Genomic DNA, 22,456 nt, shown 5'->3' on the forward strand with positions numbered 1-22,456 from the left:
AGAAAAAATGTGGATTGGTCTTAGACCAGTCTGATGTGATGCTCCTCAATGTACACATGCCACAAACAATCTTGCAATAGATGCAAATCTCCAGTGAGTCAATATTAATTATTAAGCATGCCTGTTTTCTAGAATAATCTAGACTTAGAAACCCCATGAGAAATCCTTGTTTCCTTCCTCTGCCGATGCAAAAGATAGATTTGATTACACCATGGTAACATGTTTAACCAAGTTTCTTGACCAACTTCTGAATGTCACGTAATGACTGTGTAAATCAAATCTAGCTAATAGTTGTAAATTAAGTAATAAATCCTGGCCTGGATCTATTTTTGGCTCACCCAGTAAACATCACAACATAATCAGTTAATTCCACTACTACTTCCTATATATGTTGGCGGTTAATTGGATGTGTGAAGTATGTAATGTAATTAGATGTGTACAGACATGTAAATTAGAGGTATTTCAGCTCGAGATATTCAGTTAGCTGTAAGCCTAGTGGCCTAATGGTTCAGAAAATACACACACTCAAAGTACTGTCTTACCGACTGGTGCTCTCTTTTGGCAGGATGTAGGAAAGTTCAGCCCCTGCACTACTCTCCATGGTGGCATTGGGCACGTACATGTGAACCAGACGGCTGATCTCTGACACGTTACACAACGCATCCTTTACTATCACCATATGGTAGCCAGCACCTGAGAAACATACGCAAATTAAGGTGTAACAGTTACACACAGTATATACACTAATCTATGATGCTTTTAGTCATTTATATTACATTGTTAGTTAAAAGCAAAGTCATTGTAACTTGTAAATTAATATTTAAGAAAACCCCGTCACCCCACCACAGGTTTATATCGCACACCGTATTTGTTCTTGAGGAAGAGAGGTGAGCCACAGCACTGGAGTTCCCCACCAGCCATGATAGCAATGCGGTCTCCCAGTAGGTCAGCCTCGTCCATGAAGTGTGTGGTAAGAAGGATGGTGCGACCTCGTTTCTCACCCTGCAACAAATCCCATGTGGCCCGTCTGGCTGATGGGTCCATGCCAGAGGTAGGCTCGTCCAGCATCACCACCTACAAAGTAAAAGTCAGGAAAAGTGGCTCTTCCTACAACAAATTCCATAATGACATGGAAAATCAGAAATGTGCAGTCTCCTAAAACCTAATCAGTATTAGTATGTAAGCATGGATTATAACAAGAGAATTAATGGGGGTTTTTACACTTGGTCACTTCATGCGTTTTCTGTGATCGGATAGCTATCCAACTGTAAAAAAACCAGGTCTAAATGCCCTTCGAAACAGTTTCGAGACAGATATACTGTAAATACGATAGCTCAAACCACTTCAGGAGGTGGTCTGGGACGCATTTCAGATGAAACTGGACGCCAGCGCTATACTCCTCCCAAACAGAAGTACATCACTCGCAGATGACTCGCGAGTCGTGTATTGCGGCAGAAACAAATATGTTTTCCCACCAGTGCTGGCTCCGATCTTTCATCCAGGTGTCTCGATAGGTCTTAAAATGCACTGATGCCGCCGGCGAAAATGCAGCAAACAGTAAATGCTGTTTTTTGTAGCAACCGCATACACCAAAGCGTGTTCCATTTCAATTACCCCGGAAATGAGGTGAAATATATTTGCATATTGGGCGGGAGAAGAAAGATCAGACCGATTCGCCAAGACGCATTTATGCGGCCTAATGTAAATGAAACAGTTAACAAATCAGATAGCTATCGGATCAGAGAAAACACATGAAGTGACCAGGTGTAAAAAGGCCCAATATTGGTTATTGAAAGACTGCATTAAAAGAAAAACTGCTGGTGTCACTCATATCAAACAGATCAATAAGACTTTGAACAACAAATAAAATCATACACTTCAGCAGTTCCATCAGCCTTTATCAACACCACGATAATGATTAGTATCAGCTGTCTGTTCTCAGTAAGCCAAAAACACATCAGTGAAGCATGTGACATTTATTCATCATAGTCATGTACAATCTGAAAACAATGGCTGACCTTTGAGTCTCCAATAAGTGCAATTCCGATAGAAAGCTTGCGTTTCATTCCACCTGAAAGGGTCTTTGACCGTGCACTCCTCTTATCCTCCAGGTTTAGAATACGGATGATGCGGTCCACCTCATCTGGAATCTTCTCACGGGGGTAGCCCTTCAGCTGAAGAAATTAAGTAGAAGTAATGGAAGTCAAAGAGACAGGCAGCAAAAAGAGTAACAAACAAAATAAGAGATATGATTATATACAGCTAGGCAAACTACAATCAAATTCAGTTTTTCACAACTTCATTCATTTCATATTACCATGCATTTTAATCTGTGTTGTATTTTTTTTTAATAATTGCACTGTCCATGGAGCGGACCTGATTCACATTTCATATATGCTCTATATAATTGTGTATGTGACAAATAAAAATCTTGAATCTTGAATATTCTGTGTTAAGGCAATTAGGGTACCTATTTTAATTCCATGTCATTTTATTTCCTAGTCACTTCATAATAATAGCAGTTAAGAGATATTAACTACATAAGATTTTGGCCAAAAGTTTCATATACTTTTTTTTAATATTGCAGCTCTGCTACTTCCTACTTTCTGCTCAGAACCGGAATGTCTCAGTCAGGATTGTGGGCCTCCTGAAGCCACAAATTTTGGCATTTAGGCCAGGACTTCTTGTTACAACTTTGGAGATCACTGTTCAGCTGGGAGATCCATTTGCGACCAAGTTTAAACTTGTATTGAGGCATTGATTTAATACGTCTAGATAAACCCCTTCCTTACGAGTCCAATCTAATTGAGGCTTAAGGGGCCGGCAATGGCAGCTTTGTGGACCTGGGATTCAAACCTTCTGATCAGTAGTCCAACATCTTAACCACTGAGCTACCACATCCCACATGTGAGTTTTCGTTTCTTGTGGTTCAGTTGCAAAAATTTCAGAACAAAATTTCATCAACACTGGGAGTACTATTTAGTCTAAACTAAGGTTAGTTAAATGTATTGAATTGTGTTGTAGCTGTCATTATTTTCACAGTATTTTGTTAATTTATACCTCATTTGTACAACTGCAAATGTAAGATATGAAGCAACAGCTTCATAAAGCTTCAACAGACTATCAACACCAGCTGTATGAATGAGAAATTGTTATTATTATTATTATTATTATTATTATTATTATTATTAATAATAATAATGGTAGCTATTTTGCTACAATATACTGTACCAAGCATAGCCAAATGCAATTTTTCTTACTGTACCACAACAATTTGCCAACTATTACTGTACATTTTGACATGCAATACTTTTTAGTTTCATTTCATGTTGTAGATCATTAACTAGTTAGTTCCTGTTATCTTGACAAGCATATAATTACTGTTCCTATTATCAATTAGTTTATGCTGTCAACAGTCACAACCTCACTTGTCATATGTTCTCTTCAAGTTGACAAGACAAATAAACTGCAGCTTTTCATATTACCAAAAAACCTTACTAACACTACAAAAAAGTGTAGACACCAGGACTCATTTTATAAATGGCAAAACAGATATCTCTTTACAGAAAGATTATAAGCGTTTTTATGGACTGATATTTAGAATGAGCTATTACTCATGTAAACGATAACATACTAGAATGAGCAGCCAACACTAGTACTTGTCATGGTCATGCTGTTAAAGAAAATGAATCAATACCTTCTGACCAGTCAGATTCGGTGTAAAAAGCAGCTGTAAAAATGCCATACCTTTTTGAGAAAAAATGTAGTACACAGTGTTGTTTAAGGAACATACGAACCAGGACATATTCAGGACATTTCCAGTTTAAGGGAAAACTAAACACAGAATTCATTTTTCTTGTAAAGAAGTCAACAAAGGCATGCCAGCTATAATGAGCAGCTATAATCTCATGAGATTAATGTATTGCACACCATTGAGTGTCCTACTGCTAATAGAAAAAAATAAAAAGACAAAGCAATATGATAAAATCTAAAGAACAATCAATCATATAATTGGTATAAATATTGGTTTCTAAGCAACATAACAGAAAAAGGTTAGAGGATAAAAAGAACAACGGGTTTAGTGTGACAGTATTATTAGTTTACAGCCAGGTGCATTGATGCAGAATTCAGTTAGTGTGATGCAGACACAGGTGTGTGTATACTGAGAATTTTATGACAGCTTCAACAATAACTATCAGTTATGATAACTGTGACACTGTAACAAGCCTATACCAAGCATACAAGGTTAATCTTTACATTTGCAGTGCCTTATTTACCTTTATTTTATTTATATTTACATGTGTGTGTCTGCATGTCTGTATGTTTGTTAGGGGTAACAATTTAAAATGGTCCTTGCACAATAATGTCATAGGATGTCATAAAATAATCTAGTTAATATGAATGGATTTTTCATTTCTGTGGATAAAAGGAGCAAGAAAGTTACCTGGGCGTAAAAAAGCAGATGCTCCCGAACTGTGAGGTTGTCAAAAAGCACATCATGCTGTGGACAAAGGCCTAAGCTGCGGCGTATCAGTGTCATATCCTGGCATATATCATAGCCATTAATGTAAGCTCTGCCGCTGCTGGGAGGAAACAAGCCTGGAAGAAAACAAGAAACAACACACTGAATGAGACAGAGCAAGCACCAAATAATATTAGATTGACTGGAAGGACAGAGAAGCTGAGGATTTAGATGTCTGATCTCTTTCACAGTATCCACTGATTTAAATCAAGTTCAGCAGCTTACCAGTCAGTATTGACAGGGTGGTGGTCTTTCCAGCTCCGTTGTGCCCTAGAAGCACCGTGATCTGGCCTTCAAACATATTTAATGTGAGATCCTTCACAGCTTCTTTAGTCTTATTGCCCATTTTAAAAACCTGCCATGGAGAAAATCTGTTTTACAGTTTATAGAGACAAGGATGGGGCTTTAAAAATAAAACAGCCCACATGAAAGTCATAGTGACTGTGTTTAGATACAAGACAACACTGCCCTCGAAAGATCACACACTTTGTACCTTGGCCAGGTGCTTGATTTTAACCCCCGAGACTAATCCAGTCGGCTCTTCTTCAATGAATTCACCTTTCAGCGCTTTTTCTGCATCCTCTTCTTCCTCCTTCTCCTTCAGCAGGGCAACCCGAGGGCTGTTGCACCAGTATGAGGGCTGTGGCAGGAAATATTACACATTATAAAAATATTTATACTATTAAAAAAAGAAACTCTGGACCAAATATGTGGTCCAAATTCAGTGTAACTTGATTCTTTTGAACCCCAGTGCATTTGTGTTAACCTTACATCATCACAAGCATGAAATTTTATTTTATATTATCTTGGTTCTATATGTGCATTAAGGCACCTATCTTCGGTGTCCCTCAGTGTTCCACTGCCTCTCATGGACATAAAAATTAACTGATGATCATCGGATAGAACACATGCAAATGTTACATTACTGGTGTTGAAATATAATACTGTTTCTAGGAACAGGGGCTTGTATAGCAAAAGCTCCACTTCTGATAATCTTATACTAATAACAATATGAATTTTTAAAATATAATATTGTTTAACAACCTATGATTGTTAATATGATCTATAAAAGAGATGTATTATATTTGTGGGAGTTTCTGCCAGGCTTCCTGAGACCCAGAAGGATAAGTGATGTAGAGAATGAATGCATGGATGGAGGGATGTATGGATGGATGGAGGGATGGAGACTCACGTGTCTATGTTTGCAGTTAGTAAGTTTACCAACTTGAAAGTCATCAGACCAGAGAAGTTTCTGATTGCTTATTAACCATGACAAGCTGCTATTTTTGTCTTGTTAACTAAAAATAGATGCTGGTTATAAAACTTGTCTATAACTGCAAGAAAACTTTGGGGTTGTAACTCGATCATTGATTATTTTCCTATAACATAATTAATAATGCGCACCAAGTAAATAAAGGGCTTCACCGACATTTTTTCCTAGTTTATTATTTTTTATTTCCCATTTTTTGCAGTTTATTCCAGTAAAGAGCATGTGTGAATGGCTGACAAAAGAGGAAGAAAAAGCAAAAACTAGAAATGAGGTAAATGCAAAATCATATTTAAATGTACAGCAAGATATAAAAAATGCAAATATTTTAGAATGTTTTCAGTAGATGAGCTTACACCCATATTTTGGAGAAAGGGCTTGGGTGAAATCACTCCTTGTCTAAGTTCATGTCCATTTTATGGAAGGATATCTTTACAGAGCAATTATGTTTTCAAGACAAACTGCATTTAGCAAAATAATCTGTACTCTGTAATATAGGATAGGATCTTGCACGGAGAAGTTTAACGTAAATTTAAATTTACAAGCATTAAGGTATCAGAACTTAATCACCACGTACCAACACGAAAAAGTACCATGGCCGTGGTACTCCATACTCGCCGGGAAAGACTGCCTCAATGTACCAAGTCACCAGGATGTAGAGTATAGTGTCGAGAAGTAAAAGCCCAAGAACCTGAGCCAGTGAAAAGTCATCATCCACAGTCACAGGCTCAAACAAATTACTCCACTGGATCCCTATGCCTGTTTGGCAAACAAGGTGTAGAAATCCACATTTATGCTAGTCTGCTTGATGGAATAATTGCATTGGAGACTGAGGGATTAAGCAATAATCAATTATAAAGAATAAATAAAATTATGGGGTTTTACCTTTGCCTTCAAACATGCCAATAAGTTGGGCACCCATAGCCATGGCCACATTGGAGATGAGACAGGCAGACACCTTCTGAGCATGGGAAAGCAGGTCATAGCGTGGCCACAGAAAGAGGTATGGCAGGTAGCTAAAGAAGTAGAGGAAACCACTTGCTGCTGCTGCAACATTGGCTGTGAGTGAGTTTGAGAGTGAGAGAGACAGAGAGAGAGAGAGAGAGAGAGAGAGAGAGAGAGAGAGAGAGAGAGAGAGAGAGAGAGAGAGCGAGAGAGTGAAAAAACACTAATCAGGTTAGATTTAGATTAGACCTATCTGTCAATCAGTCAATCTCCTGATCCATCTGTCAGTTTTTCTGTCTAAACTTTTTCTGATCAAGAGTATGTTTGGACCATTACACACATACGAGTCTTCCTTATTTGTCTATGGACAAATCTCTTTTCTCCTCTGAAACTGGAGATCTAAAATTGGCTTTACAGCAGATATGTACAGAGGAGCATTCCGGATATGCTGACTATAACGATCCTTTGCAGTTGTGTGGGCATTTATGCATTTTGAATTTTTTGAATTTTGAGCCTCTATGAGTGAGTTTGATTATCCTGAACAGTGCACATTCGTTTAATAATTTTTTGAATCGTGTACAGATCCTGTAATACAAGATTGCCTTTATGGCTTGAGCGATTTGTCTCTTAATAACGTCTGCCATCAGGAAACTGGTGCTTCCTCTGGAACAAAATCCAGACCCAAATGAGGGGATAACAGACAGATGGGTTTTATTTAAAAATAAATAAATAACTAAATTAAAAAAAAAAAAAAAAAAAAAAAAGATAAGGAAAACACTAGGAAGAAAACTTTGCTACAACATTACAAAAACAAGGGAACAAAAGAGGAACACAACTTCAATGACTCAGCAAACAATAAATGTAAGATAACTGGTATAAATGGGGGAGGTAATTAGAGAAACAAAGGTACAGGTGTGTAGAGGCAGCAAGGGGATAAGGATCGGGCAGGGCAAACACATGTGAGTACAAAACAAAAACAAAGACACATGGTACAAGACATAAACAAACCTCTCCTGGAACTCTCCCTGGTGTACAAGCAGGAAATACTCCAAGCCATCTATGATATCTGCATTTTAATGGCTTTGTACATTCCACAGCCAATAACTCACCACATAAAGCACACATCCATCTGCACAACCCATGCCTGTCTTCAAAACTGGCAGATTTTGTTTTGTGTACACACAAACAGACCCACTTGAAGTACATGTGATATTCTATGTATATTAGGCCCTCTACTATAAATATTAACATCCGGTAAACTACACACTCCTTTCTGTTTCCTGCAATGATGTGACAGAGCCACAGGTGCAAATAGGAGGGGAACAAAAAAAAAAAAAAAAAGAACAGCATGATAGAGGCCTTGTGCTACAGAAAAAGAAAATTGCTTTCTAGGTTATTTTTGTACCCACATGCAAGGGCAAGCACATAAAGGTTTTCAGGGCCTCCATACACTTCACAATGTGCCATTCTGAGTTAGAACAGGCTGAACAGAGACAGAGCAGATATTTATTAAATCCCATTTGCAGCCTGTATTCTGGCTGTGGGAGGAACTGGGGAGTGATTCACCCTTTCACCGACTGGAAGAAAAGAAATTGCTCTTCTCTACGAAAAGACAGGCCTGTATTACATTACACAAAAGTGATGCATATGAGCTTCTTTTGACACAAAAGTAATTCATTTAGAAGCAGTGACTATTTAGCTGAACAGCAAAACATTTATTTTTCTTTAACAAAATCATCCACTAAGACACAAATTGAGATTTATGAAAAAGGTCAATGAATTGTAATGAAATTAAAATGCCACTGCATTAACAGAATTGAAATAAATTACCTAAAAAACCCACACATCTGTATTTATATTTTGAATTAGCCTAATGTGAGTAGATTTATTTCAGTGTTCATTTTAAAATGAGTTATCACCTATTTTATATGTGTCAAACACAAATGCAGGTTTAATAGTTCAGATTGCAGATATAGATTAAAAACTGTATTGTCCTGTGTATAGTTCGATAGCTTGGGAAATTTACTTCAGGGAAAAGCAAAACCTAAGCATCAGGGCAACCCAGGAATAAGGAAAGGCAATCAAGCGTCAAACACATTGAACCTATATCTAACCAATCAGCACCCGGTCTCTCATTCCAGGCTTAGGTCAATGCACTTTCTGCTTATATAGGAACACAAATAATAACACTATGATACAATACCTACTCAAAAATGACTAGCTGGTGACAATGTAATTCACTTGAATTGGCAGCATTTTTGGAAAAGCCTTGGTGTACCTGCACGACTAACCTTCCCTTCACAGCCCTCCATTCCCCAGGAACCAGCAAGTCTATGTATCCACTTGTAACCTGATAGACTCTTAGTGAATTATACATTCAGGAGCTAGAGCAGTGGTGTTCAAACCAGTCCAGTACATCTATGTCTCTACAACACAGAAAGACAGACAAAAATGATCTGGCCCTGAGGATTGGTTTGAGTTCCAAAAAAGCTACAAACACCTCAGCACCTCCCAATAGATTATATTATTAATACATAACAATCAATCTGGTTCATTCTGCTTTTCTTTCTTCCCTATCTGAAGTAAGGTAGACATTTTTGAAACATGATATACTCTTTTGTCTGAAAGCTAGTGCACAGGTCCAGCCGAACCACAGAAGCCATTTAAAAGATTATCTGACGACATTAGCAAGGAAGCCATAAATCTGTAGCAGAATTAAGATGAGAAGCCTGCTTGTACTTTTGTTCATTCATGTTGGACATGATTCCAGTCCATTGTTCATGCACACCTCTTTTGAAGATTTTTAGACAGCTGAAAGTACAAACAGTGTTCCACGTGTTCCTGTTAATCATCTTCTAAATTTAAATCCATTTAAATCTGGATTAATGGTCATTTTAATCCATCCATCCATCCTTTACACCGCACATCCTACTGGGTTATGGGGAACCTGGAGCTTATCCCAGGAGACTCAGGGCACAACGCAGAGTGCAGAGTGCCAGTAGAAATGTCAGTCTATTACAGGAAAAAACTGCATACACACAAACCCATTCACACACTACAGACAATTTAAACATGCCAATACAGTGCTTTGGACTGGGGAGGAAACCGAAGTACACAGATGAAACCCCAGAGGAATGGGAAGAATATGCAAACTCCAAACACATGGCAAAGGCGGGAACCAAATACCCCAACCCTGGAGGGGTGAGACAAACGTGCTAAGCACCAAGCCGTCTTCATTTTAATTCTTTGTCTGTAAACTGCATGGGATGATTTGGTCCTCTCCCCTGTCAACACTTAACAGTCATGTATCTGAGTTCAGGTATGTGGAAGAGTTAGATGTTTCAGTCAAATGTTCAGGTGTCCTTTAATACATGTATCTTGCACATGTTTTACCCTCCCTGTCTGTAGTTACTGCATTATAGGGAAGAGCTAACTAGCTTCCAAACTTGGAAGAATATTGTAAGCAAAAATGCCTTGTTATATGAAGGCTTTAAAAAAATGGAAAAAACTATTTTGCTATACTTTTATCTTTGAAGTATCCAAATGTGACCATATTACATGTAAATCCCTCAGTCTAACTAAAAAGGAATACATTATAGCTCATGATGAATGAATGTGAGGTTAACATATGACTTACTGTATCATTCTGGATTAGATCAATCATTGTGTTTGCAGATGTACTGAACAAATCGACGTACCACCACTGTGCTAAGCAATAAGATCTTTCATGTTTTCTTCTTATTTTCTGTGTTTTTTAATTGATTATTCAAGACAAGTATTTGATCTGACCGAAAGAATCCCTGCTTGTGAAAGAATAAGAAAGTTGAAAAAAATACTTAAAGATTTCGTCAGGCCGAAAGCCTCTGAACCTTGCAAAGTTATTCCATTAATTGGGCATTTCCTCCAAATTCCCTTTAAGATTTCTTCATATGTATTCAATTCAGTATTTAATGCAGAATAAACCATTCAGCTATAAATGTTAACAACAACCTTGACCTGGCCTTGAAAAAACTATAGCTATAAGTATATCAGAATAAATAATGAACTGAGGCCAAACAGCTACAGTGATGGAACAAGATTCACCTAAATTAGCTGTTCATGACCGAAAATCAGGTGCTGGTTCTTGTGTTAAAATTAATAAAGTATTCAGAAAATAAAATTACCTCTGGAGAAGAATGAGCTGATCATGAAACAGAAGCTGATGGTAGCCACGGTAAATACAAGGAGGAAGACGAAGACTAGTGTAGGGTCACTATGCGTCAGAACTGCTCCGTTTGGACTCACCTTTCATATCCAAAACACAGACAGAAATGCTTTATAATCAGCCTCATACAGAGATATCCAGATCCAGTGCTTTCATGTTTCTCCCTTTATAAAGTTTGTTTCATTTTATTATAACTTAATGTTTACTACCTTATAAGAGGAACTACACATGATACTAATCTGTACCATTTCTGATGGTCAGCACAAAAACTGATGCTGGACAAACCTCACTAAAAGACTTATTCTTAAATTGATAGTGTGACCTAACACTGAGTAAACAACATTACAGCATGATGAAGCCAGTGATGACAAAAAAAAACTCACCTGGACACAGAAGAGCACAGTGACAAAGAAGATTGAGATGGAGAGGAAAATGAAGAACATGAAGAACCAAGCAGTCCAGTGTAGCCAGTTGCTCAGGCCCATCATTCTCATGTATTCCTAAAAAATACATTGTAAAAAAAACCTTGTCTTATACAGAAAGCCAATCACACAACACAATCAATACAGATAAATAGCATGATAATGCATTTTCTTCACCCGTTTTACAGACACACCTTGAGTTTTCTTTCCTTTTCCTGCACTATGGCTCTGACAATGTTGAGAGATGTGTAGGTGAAGCTGAGTACAAGCAGGAGGGGTAGCTGGTTTTGGATGGCCAGGATAAAGACATCATAGATGAAAGCCGGGTACGGGAAGCGTGACAGTATGACACGTGTCTGAGTGAAGAGGGCAGTTGCTGCTGTCCTGTTGTAGGCTTTCATGATGGCTCGGTCCACAGCATGCTGGATCATTAGGAATCCTTCACGGTAATAACCTTTTTACATATGACAGCAAGATTTGTTTTGTTACTCTACTAAAGCAATGATAAATGCCTTCTTTTTAATCTAAGGCCAGTACTAATTAATAGGTATAAAGTCTCTTTAAAAGTTGCATAAAACCTCCAATATCATCTTTCACACTTGGACTTAAGCTTTTCATACATTCTCCAGCTTTGCTATATAAAATGTAAACACCCTTCAAATCATGTTACCAAATAATACTGAAGCAGTTTTCCTTCATGATAAAGTAAAGGTCAGTAAGAAGCAGCAACCTAGCAAAGCTCTTGAAGAGATTTTCATAGCAGTAAGTAAAGACAATATTAAATCAAAATAAAATGCTCAGAATAAGATCCATTCAACTTCCCAAATAAGAACACAACACTGTTTGTTAAGTAAGCTCATCTCGCCTCAAGTGCTTTTAACAAGTGAACCAGTCAGCAGATCAAGAACAAGCAAAAACCTTAAAAAAGTCCTTACTGCTAGCTGTGGTAGCTATTGACTGATCAGTGATGACCCTAACCTCATGTTATCAACTACTTGAGGACTGAAGTGGCAAAGAATTTAAATCACTGACCTGGAGTTCCCCCTTGAGTGTCATGCTGCTCTCGGGGTCCAGGCAGCTGAATGAGGGGGAACAGGTTGAGAGTGTGCCAGTCAAGGTCATTGTTTGGATTCAGCTCTGATTTTTCCTTTGGAGGAGCATTTCGGGGGCTGTAGGTGAAGCGCAGATGATATCTGACCTGCAAGGGAAAAGAAGGGTAAGAAAATAAGGCAGAGAAGAAAAATATCATTAAATAATAGGAGACAATTACTGGCAGAATTAAAATGGGGGAAAAAGACATGTGAAACCCTCAGGAGCATTGATGAAAAATCTGAAATAAAAAAAGCGATCTAATCCAAAAACAGTTCTCACACTTAAACCATTCCCCAATGTGACACTCCTCCAAGGAACCAGTTTGCCTTTACTACTAATACTGCAGCTTTACATATAAACAAACACCACAAGAAATCATTTAAAACAAGTTCCAAAATAATTCAAGCACAATGGCACAACAGGTCAAATTCCTAATCATTACATTTCATGATTACTGATTAAAAAACAATAAAACAGTCAATATTTTATTAAGAACTTTTAATTGTTTAGCAGAGAGCACAATTCAGACGTTCAAACGTTCATCTAGACCTTTACCTGAAGTGGAAGAGGTTCATCATCTTGGGTAAAAGAGTGGTCAAACACCACTGCTGCTAGGATCTTTGCTGATTCAGGGTCTGTTTTCACAAACTCCTCAAACTGATGCTCAGTCTCAAACCCCCGCACTGGAAAAAAAGAAAGCAAGAATAAACTATAGTTACCAAACTCCAGAGAACGTCTAACAATATAGAACGCCTTTATTCTCAGACACTAAGGATACTAAGATTTCTATTTAGAAGGAAGAGTGTTAAATTATTATAGGTTAGTAAATCACGTTAAAAAAAAAGATATTTTTTATTAAAGCTGCAATATGCAGTTTTTTGTTTATTTAATTCATAAAATGTTAATACCTAAAAATGTTAATTTAACTGTTAAATTAAAGCTGTTTGTTTTGGCACTAATGTGGCAGAATTCATTAACATCCATCATCATGGCACAAGGTGCTGTAAAACCAATATTTAACTAAATGCATTAAAATAACAACAGGTGAACATGGACAAGTACCTCATATAGCTCTTGTAAATTAGGGAGATAGTGAGAAAAAATTGCTCTCAATAAGAAGTTTCTTTTGTTCTGCTGCCTCGTTTCTCTGTTCATGTTCCATCTGCACCACCTATTCCTACTGTTCTACATCTATTCCTAAAGTTCCACAAAAGTTATGTGATGCTGCTTTAATACAGCAAATAGTATTCAGTCTTAGCATTTGGTAACAATTGCCAAGGCTTGCAATGTTTGTGAAATATCTGTTATATATTCTGTTGTTAAAGCATTAATTCTCCTCATTTTCCACAAGTGCTAACTTATTTCTTAATGGGATACATACTGTTTATAATACCTGAATAGATACACAGAATAGATTCTGTGACACCTTAGGACTTTTGTAACTTGCTTTACTATCATGGTTTTTTTTTAACATATATTAGGACTTTATAGATTATTTTATATATTTTCCTGTGGAGTCATATTGAACATGTTAAATTCAATTCAAATCAATTCAAATATATTTGTATACCACTTTTACAATTGACATTGTCTCAAAGCAGCTTTACAGAACATAAACATAGTACAAAAGGTTATTATAAAGAATAATAAAGATTAATATAATACAAATCACAATATAAGTTCTAAATTAATATTACAAATATTTCTGACTCCAGGCTTGCTTACACTGGATTCACATTCAATTGTCCTGCCTGAGGCACATCCCACTGTTTCCCTCATTTTAGTTTATTCAGGAAAAACAAGTAACACCAGCTTTTCATACGTATTAAAATAATTATATTAGTTACAGCATATTCTGTGTCAAAAAGCTGAACACAAGAAACATTCTAGATACAGTGTAATCTACCAGCTCAGCCTGCAACTCGGCACCACCCCTTAAATAAAAAAAAGCAATGCAACCTTATACATGGAACATCCTGCACAGCTTGTTTTCACCCAAGCAACTAGCTCCATCACATGATCCACTCTATTTGAACTGGACTGACCTGCAATATCAGGAAAACAAGCATTTTCCCCTTCCTCTTTTCTAGAAACAGACTACAGCAGTCAGCTTATTTCTAAGCAGCTGTAATCTTTATATTATTAGCAAAATCAAAGTCACCTTGTGTAAAAAAAGCACTTAGTCAGAAGGCAGAATGTTGTATGATGGTAGATGTTAGACAGAATGTTGTATGATGGCATGACCTGTGCATAGTCCTTAAAGTGCATTAACTACACACAACACATGGTACTAAACCAGTATGACTCACCATATATGACTCACATATAGGTTTTATTTATTTTTTTACATTTTCAGACCTTACAGGAAATGAAAATAATTAAGTCTTACATAGCAATAGGACTATGCTTATAGAGCATCGTAAGCACCCATGTCTCATGAGGATAGCTGAAATTTGTGATGAAAGTCATAAATAGCCATTGTTGTGTTAATAATTGTTCTAGCAAACATGTGACAATACAACAGCTACTGGAGTCTTCTGTATTTTCATATAAACAAGTACTAACATGTCAAAATTAAAAGTTCCCTGTTCATAAAAAGTCATCACATGACATTCCTCGGGCAGGATAACCAGCCACTACGTACCTGATCCAGGTGTGTAAGTAGCTGGCAAACACAGACTGAATAATTAAACTGTTTTAACTCTGTAGTGTCCTCACCTGCACTGATGAAGCCCTGTTCCAGGCTGAGCTGCACATCCTCAGCCACTTGGCGTACTATGCTGGAATTTGCCGGCACGTAAGCAAGTTGCAGTTTTGAGGGCAGATGGGCAGGAGGCCATTCCAGTGAGAAGCTATCGTAATTTGTGGCATTGGGGTAGTTAGTAAAGGACACCTTCTGACGCAGTACAATTAGGATTGCAGAGAACAGGAGAGGCAGTGTGATCTCCACCAGGGTCACCAAGATTTGACGCTTCTGCAGGAACAATGAGAACGTGTAAGGCAGAATGTAAGAAGAAGAAACAAAGTGGAGATAAATAAAGTGTAAAAAAATATATACCTGCAATGTAAAATCTCAAAATAGTATACTTAGTTGTTCACTGTGGCTGTGTATTGTACCAAATTAACTAGAAATAGAAGGCCGTTGTATGGAATGAATATTTTTATTCTTAAATATCTGTCATAATCTGTTGACTATGAGAACAAGTTTAGCAGCAATACTGAGAGAAATGCAGCAGTAAGAAAGAATCTCATAATAGTAAAAGTTTTCCATAGTAGCACTGATTGTTGGCATAACAAACAGTGAGACATTTGGTGAGAACATTCTTTCTTGTCCCCCTGTAAAAAGTGGAAATTATGGGAGGAGGGAGGTTAGTTCTCTTCAACCTACAGAGGATGTGGAGATGCTGCTGAAATTCTTGGCTAGGCTGGTGGTGTTCAATAGCATTAGACTGAGCACACAGTCCTGCAGGTGTGGTGCTTGAGGTGGTATAGCTTATCTTAACAGACTGAGGTAGTTGTTGAAAACCTCAGCTCAGGCTCAAGGTGACTGTGTTGAATGCTGCACTGAGGTCTATAGAACCAACATAACTGTCCTTTTTGTCCAGGTTGGCCAAAAACAGGTAGACACCAATATATATTGTGTCTTCTGTTGAGCATTAAGGGTAGTAGGCATACTGGAACATTTATTAGAGCAGGGGACCACGCAAATGGCCAGAAGTTACTGAGTTAGGACACACGCTGGCCAAATGCTGATCATCACCTTCCTCGAGCACCTAGCTTGTACATTGCCAGGACCAACAGCCTGTTCACACGTTCTGTGCATCAAACCCTGAAAGAAAGCATTCAGTGATTCTGGGAGCATCACCATCACCTCAATCCTTGCTAGCTAAATAGGATTTCTTTACATTTGTTGGAAATGGAAATTATATGTAATAGAAAAACGGACATAAGCCTAACTGTCCCATCCATCTATCCATCCAAAAAAAAAAGAATAACACTAATGTAAGAAGAAACTGGTGAGATTGGTTGAACTAATAGACGAGGGTGAAGCTTATGTTACGATGCCACATGTGACTTTTACTGCAGGTGATTAAACAGAGACTGACCTGAGTGATAAAAACAAACTTTACTTGGTGCAAAGGGCATGCAAAATGAAAACATATTTCAATTCAATTCAAAACAATAATTCCAGAACATTTAACATGAACTGAATACCAAAAAGCTCACCATTCAATATACAATGCACACTGAGTAGTGAATTACACCGTTTTTTTAAATAATATACTACATTTTATACTCAAAAGAGATGAACTCCAATACTGTGGTTTATATTGATGAACCACAATACTGACAGCAGCAGTAACTACAGAGTTAAGGTCATTATTCTTAACCCATTTTTTTTTTTTATCCTCTTGGGTTTCCTAGCCATCCTCCCTTGAACTTGGTTTCCTAGCAACGCTAAATGCAGCAGCAAGAAGATAGAGGACAAAGAGTGTGCCTCATCTTAGGGGGAAATAGCAAGTCCTCTCACAAGACTGGTCAGTTCAGAAAACTTAAAATGTCTCTGTTTAACACAAAAATACAGGATAAGCAAACCAAAATTAACTGCACACTGTGCGGTAACTGCACACCCCTGTCAGGCGCGGTGCTCGGTTAAAAAACACAGGCATGGCAGGATCATGCTCCAGTGACTCACTCCACTATTGATTTATTGATAGTGTGCATACGTAAATAAAGAACAAATAGGCACCAACCCTATAGCCAAATATTTTACAGGAAAATGTTAGACACTTTCCCAAACATCCCTCATGTTTATTTCTATTAACTGACTGAAAAAAAAACAAAAAAAAAACAGGAAATATGTGATTTGTTTTAGTAATAACAGGCCCCCCAGATTGCCATTGTAGACCTTATATCATAAACTATATTAATTAAATTATATTAATAGAAACTATTAATGTTGATTTATCTTCTCTTCATTTCAGTGATTGATTTTTATTATAAACAAATGCTCAGATGGGATAATATGGGAAAATGGGGTTAAATATATACTAATTAATTAATTAAGGAAATGAGGCAGCTACTGAACTAAAATAACCATAAAAATAAACATAATCAGCTATTTGTACAAGATTTACTTTTTTTTAATTGGATTAAAAGAAGTCAGTCAAAGGCCTATTATTGACAGCTTGGTAGTGCAAGGATATAAAAACACATCTGTTTGACTGGTGAACCAGACGTTTAACAACTAGTCAGTACAGTGTTTTAAACAAGATAGAGCAGTTAAACCAGTCAATCCAACTCAAATGGAGGAAGAAACTCTTTTGCACAGCAGTTGTTTTTTTTGTGATAGTTGTGAAATCTCACTGTATCTCAGAGCAATCAATAACACCATTCTCACATCCTCAATAATAATCCGGTTCCTGTCTTATTCCTCTCTTCTGAAGAAACTGCTGACCTGAACTGCTCAGCAGACCACTGGATGACTACTGACATAATTAAAAAACTCTTCACCAAAAGAAGAAGGCCGCTGCGCATTCAGGCATACGCTTGTTTGGATTTTTAAGCTTTAAGCTGCCTTCCATGTGCTGTTAAATAATATAAAAAGTGATCATTCTGACTTAACTCTTATCCAATGCAAAACTACACATTCTGTCATTGTAATCTTTGTTTATACTCTTAGTTCTACTCACAAAATTGTATATTTGGCATGATGTGCTGTAGAGGTGACGTCATTTTTAATCGCTAATGTGAATTTAAATAGTTAGTAATTAAAGAGTTAGATAAGCATTATTTGGGGCTGAGGAACCTCGATGTTCTGTGTTCTATGAGATGAACAGTGTCTGATTTGTCAACACCTGCTCCACTAAACGTACTGTGCATCATATAGGTGGAAATAGGTGAATTGGCATCTCTAAACTTGCTTTGTGTCTGAATGTATGTGTGTATGCTGTCCTGTGATGAGACCTGCATCAAGAAATCAACAAAAATGAGTATTTGAAGAAAAAGTTACAACACCCTATGCCCTAATAGCTAGAGTTACCACATTGGCTGAAATAACCTCAATGAGACGTTTCTTGTAGCCATCTACCAGTTTCTGACATCAACTGGAAGAAAGTTTCCCCCACTCTTCAATGCAGAACAAAGCTTTCAGCTGTGTGATGTTTGAGGGGTTTCTTGCATGCACCGTCTGTTTCATATCATCCCACAGGATCTCAATAGATTTTAGATCTGGACTTTGACTTGGCCATTCCTGAATTCTCCATTTTTAACTTTTCACAGAGTCCTTGGTAGATTTTACAGGTATGTTTTTGTCTTGTTTCAAGGTCCAGTCCCACTTTAGCTTCCATTTTTAGACAGATGTCCTCAAATTTTCCTCAAACACCTTCTGATACACTAATTCTTAGTGGATTGTATGATGATGATCTGGCCAGGTCCTGCTGCAGCAAATCATACCTAACCATAACACCTTCCCGTCCATGTTTAACAGTTGGTATGAGGTTCTTTTCTGAAATGCTGTATTTGGTTTATGCCAAACATTCCCTCTGTTATGGTGTCCAAATAATTATATTTTAGACTCATCTGTCCAAAGCACATTATTCCAGAAGTCTTGGCATTTGTCTCTGTGTCCTTTAACAAACTTCAGTCTTTCCCTCATGTTTTTCTTAGACAGCAAAGGTTTCCTCCTTGCACACCTCTCATGATAATTAAAGTTAAATCTTTCTGATTGTAGATTCATGCACTTTGACATAATTTGTGGTTTTTGGAGACTTCTTTTTTGGAGTCTGCTCTTGGGGTGAATTTTCTTCGATGTCCTGACCTGGCCATGTTAGCAGTTGTTATACATGTTCTCTACTTGCAAATGTTTGTCAATGTACAAGCCAAGGGAATCCCTGGGCAAGATTTTCAGCAGGGCTAAAAAGCTTACAAGTGATATCTTCCGTTTGTCTGAAAATCCTCTTTGCTCCCCAACAGCTGATTAGATAAAACATTAGCTTAGTTCTGAATCGCCTTTAGCAGATTAGACAGATTTGCTTTCAGCAAGTAGTGGACTCGAATGGACTTAAATTCTATGTCACTTAAAGTGTATAGTACACAACTATAAGTATACACAGTGTTTAAATATTTGGCCTTTAAAAATATATATGATGTATTTTTGTGTTCTACAAACATCATCTTTTCTTCTTTAGAAGCAATTTATTTTTGATGTATTATCAGCTTTCATTTGTTCAGATGTAAAACCAACATGAATAGATGATATTTTACACGCACAAAATTTCCTTTTGTTGGATTTTTGACTTGAATGAATTCTGCTGAAAGTTAATTGATAGCATATCAAGATAGAAAATCAAGACTCACTTGTTGGAGATAGTTTTTCCAGAGAAGTAGCCCAAACTGTCGCCACACAGCCATGTTTAGTTCACAGCCACTGCTTTTCAACCTAAAGAGAGAAAAAAACACAATATGCAAAGTTTTTTTCAGCAGTTTGTGCTTTTACTTTTTAGATATTTTGGTCAATTCTGGGATGTCATTTTCACAGAGGCAAACGCTAAGTAAATGTAACAATGTAAATAGTCTGAACTTTCCATTTGTCAATATTTAAATGATCATGATAATGATGATGATGGTTCTGCTGATTGGTAGTATTTTAAATACTGTTATTATTTTTTAATAACATTTCAGATTAATCACCTGTGAAGATCTGTTCAATATAATTAATCATTTGGAAGGAAAGAAGACACCTTAAATTCGGTTCAAATTCTGAGTTGATAGTTTAGATTTGACTTCTTTACTTAATTAATTCATTTTCATTTTGGTTTCCTGCTTCCTATATTACCCACAATGCATTTTGAGAAACTGCAGTACATTTTTAAATGATTTTGTGTCAGCAGGATTTAGCCCTTGATTCCTCTCCAAGCTCAATAGACTGATGCAGCAGGGCTTTAGTCCTTTAGGCTGTCCAGCTCATCTGTACACTCTGCACAAACTGAGGTTTGAAACTCAGGCTGGTTAGTAATCTCCAAGCACAATGGGGTTGCTTGTGGTATTAAAATGAATGCAAAATCTTTTAAACCTCTGAGTCTCTCGGCACGACTCCACATTCTGTGATTGTAGTCCCCGCTACTACACTGGATCTACTAAGTTCTTTCTCATTTGTTCTTAAGAGCTAACAGAAAGACTGTTAGTTTAGATGCTGCAAACTTATCACAGGAATAACAATTAACAACACAGCTACAAGCAAAAAATCAGCAAAATAATATCTAAGCATATCAGAAATATCTGTATAGATCTATATGCTGTGTTCAGGGGTGGAGTTTTGTTCCACTTGCATCACACAACAAGTTGAAAAAAATGTATAAGAAAACACCTTACACTTATTTTCACCAGCTTTTTGAGTCTAAATATTATTCTTCATGTCAATACTCATAATATTACACTTAAAAGACAGTATGCTAAACTATATTTTGTCAGATAATGATAGATAAAGGTGAAAACTGTGGGATAATGCTTACATTATTTCTTTAAACAACGTGTATTTATAATAAACTGCTAAATGCATACTGATAAATATATCCTTCGCTTATCTCAGTCCATTTTAATTTAAAAGTATTGCAATTTACTTCAAGAAATGAAGACTGCTGGAAAATAATGAGAATAGTGAAAATACAGCAAACAAGAATCTCTACTCAAGTCACAAAAATTCTATATAGACATTAATAGAGTTTTAAGGTAAAAGTTAAGTTAGAAATCACACAAGTGAGCAGTTGTGATGGGAGATTTATTGTTTGAATCATTAAATGAATATTATTGTCATATTCAATATATATACATACATATATATATATATATATATATATATATACATACACACACACATATATATATATATATATATATATATATATATATATATATATATACATATACATATACATATACATATACGTATATATATATATATATATATATATATATATATATATATATATATATCTTTGAATCTTGTGAAGTGACCAAAATCTTTCACCACCAGATCATCTCATTTCTTTAAAACTTCATTTAAAAAAAAACACAAACACAATTCAAAGCAATAGAAAGGGGAAAAAAAAAAAAAGAGCAGAAAATAGGAAATAACAACCATCAGAAGATCTCATCTCATCTCGAGTAGGTCAGGAGGCTCAGGATGTAGAGCATGAAACCACACCCCATTCACCCCATTCACTACTCAGTGCTCTATTTTGAGTCATTTTGTACTGGTGTGAAAGATCTGATGTGATGCACAGCAGGAAGCCCCACAATGCACAAGTGTTGTGTACAAATGACGTCGTTTGCCTTGTAATAATACACTTAACGCTACCTCATTAAAAATGTAAATATAAACCTGGGATTCTGTAAAGCTTTATCTTGTACTAAGCGTTTAATAAACTTCATTAAACTTCATTTGGAAAACAAACAAACGATTTGTTTTCTGTGTATAATCTAGTGACAGTGTGCAGACCGTGCAAAAGCTTGATAGGGTAAACTAATAATAATAATAATAATAATAATAATAATAATAATAATAATAATAATAATAAATTAGAGCTGAGCTGCAGTCGATGACTAGAAAACGAAACCATACACAACTCTATCTTTCTCCAAACTGAAAAATAGGTGTGTGTGTGTGTGTGTGTGTGTGTGTGTGTGTGTGTGTGTGTGTGTGTGTGTGTGTGTGTGTGTGTGAGTGAGTGAGAGAGAGAGAGAGAGATTGTCATGTTTGATTTGTGTTTGATTACAGACAGAGAAAAGGCCCAGAGAGCTGAACACAATGTAAAGCTCTTACCTTCTCTAGGGCCTGTAACACTGTAAGATGCGCTTCATCAGCTGTCCTCTCGGCAGAATTGGCATAAAAAATCCCTCCTTTCAGGATAAAGACGTTAAATAACGACCCTTCTCGGCCCTAGTCATCCGGATTGGTGTTCCTGCGTCCGGGCTGTTTTAAGAAGATGTTAGAATACATCGGC

At 36.8% G+C, this 22,456-nt stretch overlaps 1 protein-coding gene across 1 annotated transcript in view; it reads right to left on the minus strand.

Annotated features, from left to right (window-relative positions):
• The window catches only part of abca3b (ATP-binding cassette, sub-family A (ABC1), member 3b), a 43,094-nt gene extending 20,638 nt beyond the window's left edge, over positions 1 to 22,456 (minus strand). The window contains exons 1-16 of the mRNA XM_060892995.1: positions 22,276 to 22,456; positions 19,812 to 19,893; positions 15,171 to 15,426; positions 13,008 to 13,135; positions 12,393 to 12,558; positions 11,555 to 11,814; positions 11,322 to 11,438; positions 10,898 to 11,018; positions 6,675 to 6,848; positions 6,367 to 6,548; positions 5,016 to 5,162; positions 4,748 to 4,877; positions 4,445 to 4,599; positions 2,019 to 2,174; positions 864 to 1,074; positions 543 to 693 (exon numbers count right to left, since the gene is read on the minus strand). Coding sequence (XP_060748978.1) covers positions 543 to 693; positions 864 to 1,074; positions 2,019 to 2,174; positions 4,445 to 4,599; positions 4,748 to 4,877; positions 5,016 to 5,162; positions 6,367 to 6,548; positions 6,675 to 6,848; positions 10,898 to 11,018; positions 11,322 to 11,438; positions 11,555 to 11,814; positions 12,393 to 12,558; positions 13,008 to 13,135; positions 15,171 to 15,426; positions 19,812 to 19,865 — 2,408 coding nt within the window. The 5' untranslated portion in view covers positions 19,866 to 19,893; positions 22,276 to 22,456. The remainder of the gene's footprint in view (positions 1 to 542; positions 694 to 863; positions 1,075 to 2,018; positions 2,175 to 4,444; positions 4,600 to 4,747; positions 4,878 to 5,015; positions 5,163 to 6,366; positions 6,549 to 6,674; positions 6,849 to 10,897; positions 11,019 to 11,321; positions 11,439 to 11,554; positions 11,815 to 12,392; positions 12,559 to 13,007; positions 13,136 to 15,170; positions 15,427 to 19,811; positions 19,894 to 22,275) is intronic.

Source organism: Tachysurus vachellii, chromosome 18 (assembly GCF_030014155.1).
Source record: "Tachysurus vachellii isolate PV-2020 chromosome 18, HZAU_Pvac_v1, whole genome shotgun sequence".
Taxonomy (NCBI): Eukaryota; Metazoa; Chordata; class Actinopteri; order Siluriformes; family Bagridae; genus Tachysurus; species Tachysurus vachellii.